General features: G+C 41.0%; 2 protein-coding genes and 2 non-coding genes across 4 annotated transcripts; 3 read left to right on the top strand and 1 right to left on the bottom strand.

Moving 5' to 3' along the window:
* The first annotated feature begins 146 nt into the window (after nt 1–146).
* rps5 (ribosomal protein S5) lies at nt 147–3,311 on the top strand. The gene is made up of 6 exons (XM_035681683.1): nt 147–234; nt 1,141–1,244; nt 1,530–1,739; nt 2,270–2,398; nt 2,928–3,026; nt 3,199–3,311. Coding segments are annotated over exons 1-6 (612 nt in total). The 5' UTR covers nt 147–233; the 3' UTR covers nt 3,268–3,311.
* On the top strand, nt 1,311–1,444 carry LOC118343290. The gene has a single exon (XR_004797539.1). It is a non-coding gene; the product is annotated as a small nucleolar RNA SNORA3/SNORA45 family (small nucleolar RNA).
* On the top strand, nt 2,715–2,845 carry LOC118343306. The gene has a single exon (XR_004797555.1). It is a non-coding gene; the product is annotated as a small nucleolar RNA SNORA3/SNORA45 family (small nucleolar RNA).
* A 73-nt stretch (nt 3,312–3,384) lies between the features above and the next one.
* ddah2 (dimethylarginine dimethylaminohydrolase 2) lies at nt 3,385–12,158 on the bottom strand. Its single transcript, XM_035681682.1, has 6 exons — nt 12,018–12,158; nt 10,514–11,090; nt 9,221–9,409; nt 7,070–7,189; nt 6,131–6,274; nt 3,385–4,638 (listed from the first exon to the last, which is right to left on the bottom strand). Exons 2-6 carry the CDS (start codon nt 10,811–10,813, stop codon nt 4,519–4,521), a joined length of 873 nt encoding a protein of 290 aa, XP_035537575.1. The 5' UTR covers nt 10,814–11,090; nt 12,018–12,158; the 3' UTR covers nt 3,385–4,518.
* Between the last annotated feature and the right edge of the window lie 905 nt (nt 12,159–13,063).

Here is a 13,063-nt window from a genome sequence, read left to right as displayed (position 1 = left end):
AATCAATAAATGCTTCCTTTCTTCATCAATATATTATTTCCAACGACCTCCAACACCAGACATATAGAAAGACCCAGAAACTGTTGACTACTTTATAAATGAAACATAAGATACAATTCCATACATGCTTTGCGCACCGGAAGTAACCGACCAGCTCACCGGATATCTGCGCGCGGCGCCCCGAAAAGGCCCTTTTCCGTCTCAGAGCAGTGTGGTACAGGACGGCAGACACAAGTGAGTGGAAAAATCACACTTTCCTCCCTTCATATGTCTTTAAAAATATATTTCTCGGGTAGTTAGACGCGGCACTGACTCCCGCTGTCCGAGAAAGAAGAGAAAAAACCTCTCAGTTTGGTCGTAAAGTGGTTTTATTTCCACATTAGTGTTACTCTACGAGCACAACGGCGCTGAGCGATAGCATGTGGCTAACTGCTAGCACATGTGGATGCGGCATGTTGATCCGCCACCTCGATAAATCTCACTCAATACTGCATTTCACAGAATGATGAGATCGTATACGAACTGTGGCCGTGTTTGTCCACGATGGAAAGTACTACCACTGTTAATCAACGTGTAATGTCGTCATTTTAAAGCCTTCGTTAGCTTGTCAGTCGACATTGCTAAAGTCTGGAGAAATAGGCTTCAACCGAGGCCCTGCTATGGAAATGTGGCTGTCATGTTATTAAATTGTGTGTATTAGTATAATAGTTATATTAAAAGTGATTTGTGCAAGGAACAAATGTGTATGTCTTTGTATCGCTTGTATGTTAACGCCGGAGAGAGGTTAGAGCTGCGATATCGATCCCAATCAGTGTAATTGTTACATGGGATTAATGTGATTTATCATATTGCTCGATGTTATTGTAAAATAAACGATATGGTTACATTAATGATAAGGCTGCTTCATCCTGTGATCAATATCAACCCGACAACTAAATAGTTTGCTTATGTTATCATTAGACAACCAGATGTAACTTTAAGGAGTTTCCTTTTGCTCCAGCCCTGTCTTTAAAATATACATTTTTAAGGGGGAAAACGGGGGTATGGGCCAAGCTTAATGAAGTGAGATTTGCCTTTTTCTTAACTTTGAATTTTCTTTGCTTTAATTGACCACTTCCCTTTTTTTCCCCCCATCCTCAGTGACTGAGTGGGAGACTGCCCCAGCTGTGGCTGAGACCCCAGAAATCAAGCTCTTTGGCAAGTGGAGCACCGATGATGTCCAGATCAATGACATCTCCCTGCAGGTAAGCAGCAAGAGACACGCTGCTTTTATCCACTGTGTTTTAATGAAGTACTTTTTATCAATGTAAAGCGAGGCTAGAGTCACGCCTCGACACTGACCTGTTGCCCTGGTGTGCTAGAGTGCTCGCAGAGGAAAGCGTCTTTGCTTATTCATTGGCTGTAGTCTGTTGTGACCCAGTCAATCACCAACTCAGACACACTACCATTTCATACGTACTGTGCAACAACCATGCAGGGTTAAAATCGGCATAAATCACGATGCTTAAACCACCACCTGTGCACTGCAGGATTACATTGCTGTGAAAGAGAAGTACGCCAAGTACCTGCCACACTCTGGAGGACGTTATGCCGCCAAGCGTTTCCGTAAGGCCCAGTGCCCCATTGTGGAGCGTCTGACCAACTCCATGATGATGCACGGCCGCAACAACGGCAAGAAGCTGATGACCGTGCGCATCGTCAAGCATGCCTTCGAGATCATCCACCTGCTGACTGGAGAGGTATGTACCACTAACTTGGACAACATTTGCCACGGTTTGGGGTTTTTTTTAAACTGGGGGGGAAAGCCCTGAATTTTGAAAAAGGAGCAGATCAGCATTAGTTGATCACCCAGTCTCCACAGACCCAATAGTGATTTCTTCTCCTGATTTAAACAGTAAAAAGGTGGAGACAACTCATTATGCTTCCATTAGTTAAACTTGAAGAGAAATACAAATGAGCTGTTAATTATGCCACAAACGCCATCAAAGTAACTAACTCAAAAACAGACCACATTTATTGTACTGTCAATGATATTTCACTTGAATTTTTGCACACAATAGAAGTAAAATTCCCAGTTAATTTAAAAAAACAAACAATAAAATGCTCTTTTCAAAGTGCAAAGTGAGACCCTGTTTGTAAAACACAACATTGAGCAGATTATCAGCACTGTCAGGTTTCAGTTGGTGTTCAATGTCTTTTTCTTGATGTTACCACATGTTGTGCATTGATTTTGAGATTTCTTACTACCATTTTTACATTTCGTTCCCAGAATCCCCTCCAAGTCTTGGTGAACGCCATCATCAACAGTGGACCCCGTGAGGACTCCACCCGTATCGGTCGTGCCGGTACCGTCAGGAGGCAGGCTGTGGACGTGTCGCCCCTCCGCAGAGTCAACCAGGTAACACGCTCATTAACATTCATTTACTGTGTAGCATTACAGCAAAATCCTCTCACCCAAAGACCAGACAAAGTATTGTGCTTGTATGTATCTGGGCAATTAGCTGTAAATTGTGCCTATTGTAAGTGCAAGTGGGAGGAAGAACTAATTTTAATACAGTGAACTACCTGACAGGGCTGATATGAGTTATATTATGTATTTGGTTAACAGCTACAAATAGTCTGTGTTGGGAAATTAGGTTTGTTCAGAATTAAATAATCAGTCTTAGCCTAGCCTTTTCATTTCTATGTATTTTTAATATGAAATTGATGCATTAAGCGAGGCTAGAGTCACGCCTTGACACTCCCATTGCCCTGGTGTGCTAGAGTGCTCGCAGAGGAAATATCTTTGCTTATTCATTGGCTGTAGTCTGATGTGGCCCAGTCAATCACCAACTCAGATACATTACACTGCCGGTCAGTGTTTGTTCCACCAAAGTGAATTTGTCAGCCTCTCACCCACTAATGTCCTGCTCTCTCTCGTCTCGTAGGCTATCTGGCTGCTGTGCACAGGCGCAAGAGAAGCTGCTTTCAGGAACATCAAGACCATCGCCGAGTGCCTGGCTGATGAGCTGATCAATGCAGCTAAGGTAAGAGTTTATCCACTTACAGCATGACCGTTCTGATTCATAGTGTAATGTAGAATAAGAAGCACTGTTAGATTAGTGTTCTTTCAAGTAGTGACCTTGTGAGTGGTCATTAACTGGTCCTGCATTGATATTTTGCTGTAAAATGTATATTAAACATTTTTCCTCATTTCAGGGTTCATCTAACTCTTATGCCATCAAGAAGAAGGACGAGTTGGAGAGAGTTGCCAAGTCCAACCGTTAAACATCTTTGCTTTCTAACAAAACAAATAAATTTGAAGAAATTTCCCTTGGTGTCATGAGTGTTACTTTAAATACACACAATTTCTTGAACAGTAAACAAATTACACAAGATAACTGATTGAGTTGTCAGTTTTATTGGCTTGACTACACCTGCTACAAATTCATACACAAAGCTAAAACACTTATAAACTCTGCATTATTCTTAGCATGTTCTGTAATTGAGGCTGTCAGTAAAACTAGTACAAGAAGAGTAATGGAATAGAGACTATACACTGTCACAAAACGGCAGACATACATTTGGGTACCACAGGATATCTTAAAAAGCTCTGCTTGTGCTGTTAGCAGTGATGGTTTACATTTTAGACTTATAGGTCCAGTGTGTAGAATTTAGTAGCATCTAGTGGTGAAGTTGCAGATTGCAACTAACTGGCTGTATAAGTCCATTCAGATCCTGTGTTTGTGTCCATTCTGGGCTACTGTAGAAACATGGAAGGCAACCTGTGGCGTCTAGACAAAAGCGACTCATTCCAAGGTATCAAAAACACGACAATTGTTATTTTCAGGTGTTACTAATGAAAGACATTCCTATGGTCATTATATTCAATTTCTGCCAATAGATCCTCCTGAATGTTACACACTGGACCACTTAATTGGTTCATCAACTAATTTTATGCTGCTTATCCAGGTCCTACAAATTGTATTATTACAAACTGCTGGGAAGTACTGAATAATTGTGACAAATAATTGAAGGTCATAACATCCCTGCTGGTTTTCCATCACACTTTAGTTGGTATGCTCATGAAACAGGTATTAAATTGCATTCTCTGGTGTCTTAAACTAGGTGAATCCTGCAGAAACCCCTGAGTACCAACATCGCCTGTTTACCCTGGTGTTCTTCTTTTAATTACATTTGTGTTAATGTGTTGTCAGCTCAGTGGTGGTCACAAGTTAAAACAGTGTGAAGCTACAGCTGAATTTAGTGGTTAGAGTTTTGTGTGGGAACCAGCGTGCTGCACTGTTGGTTCAGCAGGGGGGGGGGGCAGCGGTGCCAAGAATCAGCTCGTTTGCTACACAAAGTCAGATAGCAGATGTTACAGTTGGATCATATTCTCATACAGATGATGTGTGTCGGTGTTACAAATAAATAGACAAGAATCTTAATCTGCGACGTGGCCTCGCCTCTCCCTTCACTCCACCATAAAACATGTGCAGGTAAATGCTGTGTAACGTACTGATGGTTAGGAGTGTGTTTTCAGAAATATGTGTGCTTTCTGTTGATGAGGAGGCAGAACGAGGACAGAGACGCTCCCAGTTTGGAGGCCTCGCTGCAGGCTGTCGGCAGAAGGGTGTAGTCCTGTAGCTTCTGGAAGGCCTGCAGAGAGGAAAGAGGAAAACAACTTACTCATCCAGACACACACTCATCACCACGGGCACAGACTAAACTGGATACACTCAAAGGAAAAAGTTACTGGCTAATGAAAGGAGGAACAAGAGGGGGAAAACTGCTTCACAGTAATAATGCAAGAAGCTAAAAAAAGAGTTTGTCAAATCAGTGAGATTCACAGCTACGAATCTGGCCTGTAAATAATATGACAGCCAGTTGTTTGAATGTTATACACCACTAGACAGTAGAGATAATGTAGGCATATTAACTGCTGCATTTTCTACAGCAGAAATCATTACAAATTAATATGTTTAATTATTACTGCTCCATTGAAAGCAATCACGAAGCGCAACTACACGATTAATTCACCAGAGAATTCTGGGTTGTCAAAAGTAGGGTTTAAGGCTAATTTAATATTATTATTTCTTGACCCAAAGTAAAATCATTTCAGGTGCTGTTGTTAAAATCAATGATTGCCAATAAACGGTAATAAAGTAACAATATTAGTTGTTGCGCCTTTCCTAATGTATTTCATAAGAGCTAATTTAATGAATGTGAGTTGGCTTATGAGTCTAATGAAAACTAATACTTTGCCAATAGATCCTCCTGAATGTTGCACCCTGTACCTGTAAATAATCACTTTTAATTGGATGATATGGCTTAGAATAATTCTCTTATTATTTCCTTCCTACTTTGGTTGGTATGCTAATGATATTGGTAATATTAGAGACATTGCTCATCCCTGGTCAGAAGTTACCTCCAACTCTCGCTCACTATTCTGTACTTGTATTATTCTGAAACAAAAAAAAGGCTGGTTTCACATTTTCAAGATATCTCCACTTTTGTCCTCCCACCTACTTGCATTTTCAACAGGTCAACAATGGAGGACGAGTGACAGAATAGTGAGCGAGACGTTTCAGCTTTTGGATCCGAACAGGCAACTGTCACTGCATAATTAATACAACAGTTTGCATTGTGACACATCTTATTCTGTTAAGATCTCTGCTCTCATTTGAAGCAGTTGTGCCAAAATCCTGCACCAAGGAAACAAGGTCTATCTGAGGTCCATTAATCGTCTTTTATAATATGGTTCAATCACAGTCTCTGCTGCTTTGGATAAACGGTCAGAAATAACTGCTTTAAATAATAGGACCTGCAGGATTTTTGAATACAGTACCATGACTTCCAGGTTTGGAGGTCTAAAAAACCAACCCTGGTTGTTATCAGGGTTATCTTGGACTGGATTTGAGACTTCAAATCCTTCATTACACCCAGCTGGGTGGGGTCTAATAAAAGGAGTTCTTGGAGCTGAACCTACACTGGGGACTAAAAGCCAGGTTCTGTCTCCTGTGAATCCCCCAACTTTAACCAATATTAAATTGCCACGGACAAAATAAAATAAAATTATGCAAAACTTAATAAAGATAAGGTTCTTTTTTTACTGAGGCCGGCGATAAACAAAGTCCTCAGCTGTACTCACAGAGACACTGTCGGGACATTCCTCTGCAGGTCGGTGGAGCAGGAAGTCTCGATTAGACGGACCTTTGATGTAGACGCAGTTTGCTGCCGATTCCTCTGGAACAGTGAGCACTTCATAGTGGTGATCAGTCAGCTGTTCCATCATCTGAAAACAAACGCACACTTATTATTACGGTGCACCACCCTGACAGGTCCCCACACACACACATATTGCAGCAGACCACTCCCAGCATTACACACACAGACTCAATGGCAACATTAGTCCCATTATTAATATGACCTCAGCAGCTAGGAAATGTTTATGATTTGTGCAGTTCACGTCAGGAGAGAGAAGGGAAACACTGACACGGACACAGAGTGAAAATGTGTATATGATAGATAATAAGGCAGATACTGACTACGCTGCTGGAAACAAGAAGGAGAGAGGATCCAAAGCGTGGCGTGAAACATCTCTCTTTTCTTCAACGGGGGCTTAAATTCCAGGAATGGCAGTATGTGATATTTTATGCACGAGTGCCACTGCTTTCTAACAGTTACCAAAGGTAAATATCCTATAATAACATTAGCGCCACACAGACAGGCTTAGCAGAGTTTTTCTTTGACTAAGAAAACAAATGGAAATTAATACTGTATAAATATTAGGGACGGATATCAGGAACCGGTTCCAAATTAAACAGTGGAGCTTCTTGCACACTACTCTTGTTTCTACAGTGTGTTCATACTCGGAGATAATAAAACTGTTAGGTTGACGTTGAAAATCTGTATAGGCTTACTTACTTACTAAGGGAATCGATAAATAACTGGTATTGATAAAAACATATGAATTCCCTAAGAAAGCTAATATTCCTCAAAACTATTCCTTTAAAAGATTATAGTATTTTATATTTATTAACACTACTTTGTGCATGCACAAACATTTACTGTAAACACACTCACTCACCCGGAGTGTCTTCTTGGCGCCGTCAGTGCTGCTGATGATGATTGTGTCCGGACCTCCCATGGAGCAGATGTTCTTCAGTCGGGCTCCGCCACAGACGGGGACGGTGGACACAGCGAAGTCCTGCGCAGATGGAGGTTGAAAGGTTTAATTAACACACTGTGTTCAAACGAGACATCATCTAGTGTTGCAGAAGCCCCCCAGAGGCCTTTTTTTTTTTCACAGTGGACATTCGGTCATAGCAGGAAAAGCACTGAAGTGTTACTAATAACATTAACGGCGGCTCTGTTCTACTGAAGTCAACGTTTTACCACTTATAGCTCGCCTGCTGAGTGATTCTGGGGTTTCTTGTGAAGGATCAGAGGCAGTCATGCAGTTGCCACCTCTTGGTCTGAATAAACCTTTAGTAGGGCTTAATACAGCTGCAGTAACTCCTGACTTAACACTTATTCTGTAGTTTTAAGAAAGACATAGGTTCTACACTTTTTTACGCTTCTTTAACTGTATAAAACTGAAACAGTGTTACAGGTATCGTTAGCAGTGGTAGAAGCACTTAAAGGCCCCCTCCACTCAGAAATATGTTTTTCTTCTTGTTCCTACAGTTGGAAGTTTGAGCTTCGCTGTGCAGAACGATGTATGTGCAGAGTTTGACATTAGAAGGATGTTCTCACATTTATCTGCTCAAAGTGGAAAGTTTCTCTGTGCTCACTGAAAATCGGATTTTTAAGGGGCAGGGCTTACGACCATGATTTGTGACGTCACATGTAGAAATGAACAAAATTTGCATATTCATTCTTTATGTGGAAATTATACTTTTTTGCAGAAAAACACCATACACACATTATTTCAAGCATACTATTTGACTAATTCATGTCTGGAAGGGATCTTTAAGTAAAAGTAGCAATACCACAGTGAAGAAACACTCCACCACACTGGCAGGTAAATGTTTGTACCAAAACAGTCATGTAATAAAAAACTTTGCTGAGAGTACAACGATTTAGAATTAACAAATGAATGCAATTTACTGCTGTGCTGCTCTGTCCTCTCCTGTCTGACACACACAGACATTCTGTCCCCTAGTCCTAGCCAAGAGGAAAAGTCAGATAATTATCCAAGTCAGTAGGATTCCTCTGGGAGCCATGAGAGTGTGTATCAAATTTCATTGCAATGCATCCCTGGTTGTTGAGATATTTCAGTCTGGACCGAAGTTGTGGACTAACTGACCAACAACTGGCTAAAAATACAAAGAGCTGAATCAAACTGAGGTGGCATTTTATGGAATCTCTCTCTTAGCTGCAAAATATATAAAACAAGCATTTATCTACGTAAGTGTTATCATATTGGATTGAATGACGACAGCAAAACTTGCAAAATTATCCTGTAACAATTTTGAAACACGATACAGAGGATGTCCAAGTAAACACTCATCTTCCTCTGCCTTGTTCTGACCACATGAGCCCTCCCACCCACACTAATTCATACCAGACACACACACACACACACACACACACACACTCAACATAAGCATATGCAGAGTGTGTGTGTGGGTGTGTGTTAAGAAAAGCAGAAGTGCGTAAAATGCACTTAAGAGAAGTAAAAGAATCAATACTAATGGGTGTGTCGTGTCAAGCCCGAGGGGGCCCGCTATGTGGCCTCCATTATTAGGCCAATGGAGCGGCCTCATTCATCACTGTTTACAGACTATAATTCCCCAAATGCAATACAGCAAATGGCCACCTGCTCACTTTGGCAGCTGGTTGGATTTTCTGACAAGCATCTTGGCACTAAGACTGTCTTTGTGGCACTGGCTGAAAAATTCAACTCTATTGGTTATTTTATGGTTTATTGGTGAGCTTTTATCAGTTTCTGGTTTTGCTGCTAATCATATCTAGTTAAAAACAACTTAAAAAACTGTCAAAATGTGGCTTAAAACTGGATAAACAAGTCAATTTATGAAAGCTAAATTACAATTACAAATTTCTCTGGGTTTGATCATTTTTTGGAAACATTTGGGATGATGCAAGTACACAAATCAACGAAACATATAACATAGGTGTAGTGTATTCATGACAAAAGGGCCCAAGCAAAACACAGTTCACTGTCGATTCAAACGGAGATTAGGTCCTAGCTAAATCTTCTCTTTATGCTGCTTACCCTGAACGTGTCTGCCAGCACTTCCGCCCCTCTGCGGTTGGTGTGAGAGGAGATGCCGACAAAGAACTCCCTCCCCGTGAAGAGGACGTCACTGCCCTCCAGCGTGGCCCCTCCGGAGTCCCCCTCCTCGGCCCCCATCTCCACCACAGTCAGGTTCAGCTCTGACATCACTCTCCTCACTGCCTCCGCCTGGAGACGTTTAGAGAAGGAAACAGAGAAAGCATGCACAGTCATGCTCAACTTGATTCAGTATGAGAGTGTGACAACCATACAGGTGGTTACCATATGCCTGTTTCTCTGGATGAACATAGTTTCGCTGTACTATCCATCTCTCTATATTTAAAACAGTGAATACTTTACATTAGTGCCTAACAAGTTCCAAAGCATATAAAAAAATGTATTTCTGTGAACAAGGTTGTTGCCTTTATTTCTTATGTAAAGACCAAATAAAAAAATAAGCTGCAAGCTATTTTTAAAGCTTTGCTACTGTAGATAATGCATTCAAGAAACCACTGTAACTTCTCATAAAAATGGGTCTCCTGTAACCTCTGAAGAATATTCTAGTCATTTCCCAAAATCATTATGAAATGTTGGCACATTAATAATATAAAGATTTGCAGTGATAAATTAATAATGACTGAATGTTTTCTTCAGTTTTAGTGGAGTTGTTCTTTCAAATTCCTATTTTGTCCTTCCTACTACAACCAAGTTACATACAGTAGTTCTTCCCACTGAACTTAATAAAAAAACATAAGGATTACAGACCTGTAAAATAAAGCACAACTAATTAATTGGACATTTACCACTAAATCGCTATTTTCCCTATAGTTAGTACCAAATTACAGTTCTTTCCGGGAGTTTTGGGGAGTTGTTTGGAAATTACAGTCTCTTAAACTAAAGTTAACTGAACCTGACATTCAAGATTTAAGTAATAATAGCTGCCAATAAGCATTATATTGCTTTGCGAAATCCAACCTAACAGACAAACAGGACAAGAAAACATGGCTGTCAAAATATGGGCAGTTTGAGTTGCTCATTAAAGAGGTTATTTTCCGCAGGCTCTCAAATCTCAAATGTTGGAATTTCTAAAAAGATAACTGAATGCAGCAACAAGTAACAACAAGGATCTGTTTGACCATGTGACACACAAAGGCAACTAAATGCTATCTTAAAGGAGTGAAGCACTAAGGCTCCTACTAACTGCCCTTTATCTCACAAAGCAAGATTAAGTGCAATAGATTAGGGTGCAGAAATGCCTTAACTAAAGCCCATTTTTCTTCTCCACTGTGTTACCTCACTGCGTCTCTGCTGTTTGAAGGGCCTGGTGATGAGCGCTGTGTCTCCCTGGATGACTGCCACATCCTCTATCCTCCAGCTCTCTGGCAGCTCGGGGTCAGGGGGGATCTCGATCAGCTGCAGGCCGACCTTCTGCCTCAGGGCTCCTGTTAGGCAACCGAACTGACGCTGAGCTTTGGCCAGGTCCACCGAGATCTCCCCGTTCTCGCGACCATCTCCCACCGTTTTCCCAAAGGTCTCTGGGATGCCCCGCACCACGGCGTGGGTGAAGCTGCCGTACAGGCACATGTTTGCCATGATTTCAACTAAGTTTGTAAAAACTGGTAGCAAGGTATTGGTGTTCCGCCAAAATACGAAGAGGAGAAGCAAGAGGTAATAAAAAAAAAGATGTGTACGTGTTTTTTTACTTGTAAAAACACAAGCTGAAGTCTAAACAAAGCTAATGGGATGGATCAAGAGTTCCAGGAGGAAAGTGGAGAGCATCTTCATCCCTGTGCCTATTATTTCATTCCAGTACTCCACCGGCTACTCCTCTGTGTGTGGCTGCCAAGAAGTCGAAGCAGACGATCCCCGCCTAAGGCAGAGGGAATTGGACACATTAACAAATGCAGAAACAAAAAAGGAAAGGATCAATTTTTCAACATATTCTGTGGTATTCAAACACTGCAGGCCCATGTCCTATCTCCCACATTGTTCTGGAGATGAACTGGTGATTGTTAGTTTGTAAGAGGAAACAACTATAATTCATCACTGATAATAAAAACAACATTCAGGGACAGCTGAAACAACACACAGAGATAGAACAGTTGAAAGTAGACAAAAGGAGCATTGTCCAAGGTAAGATAAGATTATAAAAGAAACATTATTCAGTAGCCGTGCAATATGCTGCAAAGCCTTTTTCATGTTGGGGCAGTGGGTTAGATTTGGGACAATTGCCCTTTTATCATCTTCCCTGTAACTCACAGCAGTCGCCCACTGTGAGGCTGCAGAAGGGGACTTGGTTCCCATCCACACAGGATGTTTCTTAAAATCTGCTTCATAACATATGCAACAAGTGCTGAGCTTTGATATGCATTATATTTTGAAAAAGGCAGCACAAATAGTATATTCAGAACACTTAGTGCAGGTTTGATCTATCAAATCAAAGCTAACAGCAAGTATTTAAGTGTCTGTGCTGCCCACTAATGTAAGCACTGACACCTTGTGGAACAATAGCACTTTTCCTGATGCAATACTCTACATTTCGTGCATTATTGTGTGGTTTCACTGGGTTTGACAATGTAAAAAGCCACGAGTTATCCAGCTGCAGTGATGAATATGAACCTAAGACACACACAGAACAAAACATCTTGAGTGTTTGGCTGCAGGAGTGCGCCGCCCAGCAGTTCACTGCTCCTTTCCCAAATACTTCTGATGATGTTACACATCTCTCTACCGGGGAAACTATCATCAACAAAGTTACACAAATAACAAACACAGATGTAGACTTATATCTGCTTACCTTTTTATTTATCTGTAGCAGCTCCCACGCTCGGCCACGCAGAGGGAAACTCTGCTGGGTTTAATTTCCAAACCGACCCAGTTCCCGTTATTCATTCGCTCCCTTTTTCCCTCTGTCTTTCTCTGCCGACCAAACTACGCGTCAAGGTGGCGGCTGTGAATGCGCACACTTCCGGTTACCCATTTCAAAATAAAACCAGGATATCTCAAATCTCAGCTATGTTGAGGAATTTAACGCCACATCTCAGTTTATAAAATTGACCAGCGAGTGTAAAAAACCTCGAACCGAATTGTGGTCGAGCCAAAAATGAAGCAGGTACACAAAAACATTAAAAACTTCAAATTTGAGAAATGATATGCTCTTATTTTCTACAGCCACACTTCCGGTCTTCTTCATGTATTTATAGTGAGTCTGACAACGGCTCTCCTCCCACCCTTTCATCCCTGCACCCCCCCATCCCCCACACGTCCTGTCCGGATTCAATCAGCGTTGATTTGAATCACCACAGCCTCTGTTGTATTGGCTTTCAATAAATGTTGACTGTAGCTAACACATTGTAGTAATCGATACCGGCCAGTACAAAGTCACTGGGGTTCTGTTATTTAAACCTTTTCTGTTGAAGTTTTGAGTGTCATTAACAAACATAACTTCATCAGACATGAAGTTCCCATCCTCTCTAAGAAAACAAGGAACAGTATTGTCCAGAATTAGACTTTAATTGTGTGAAATAACATTAATCCAACTACATATAACAACTTAAAAAGATTATGAAATATAAATTAGAGCTTTGATCGGGCCACAAAAAAATCAGGCCTGAAATAATTCTGTGTGAGCTCGAGCTGAGCCTGAATATCAACTTAAAGTAAATAATTTGAGTAGTTTATTAGAAGCTAGATTAAACTACATTATTATTAAAAGAAAGAAAATCACAATACCTGATCCCAACAAACCAACTGTGGGACAAAGAGTACGTCTGTGTGGGACACATTACCAATACTGAGGGGTCTAACTTATCTTAAAATAAACATCTCTATGCTTTTCCCTCT

Source organism: Morone saxatilis, unplaced genomic scaffold (genome assembly GCF_004916995.1).
Source record: "Morone saxatilis isolate NCDOM2014 unplaced genomic scaffold, NCSU_SB_2.0 Contig9, whole genome shotgun sequence".
NCBI lineage: Eukaryota > Metazoa > Chordata > Actinopteri > Moronidae > Morone > Morone saxatilis.
Note: the sequence above shows the minus strand (reverse complement) of the source record. Positions and strands in the feature narration are given on the sequence as shown.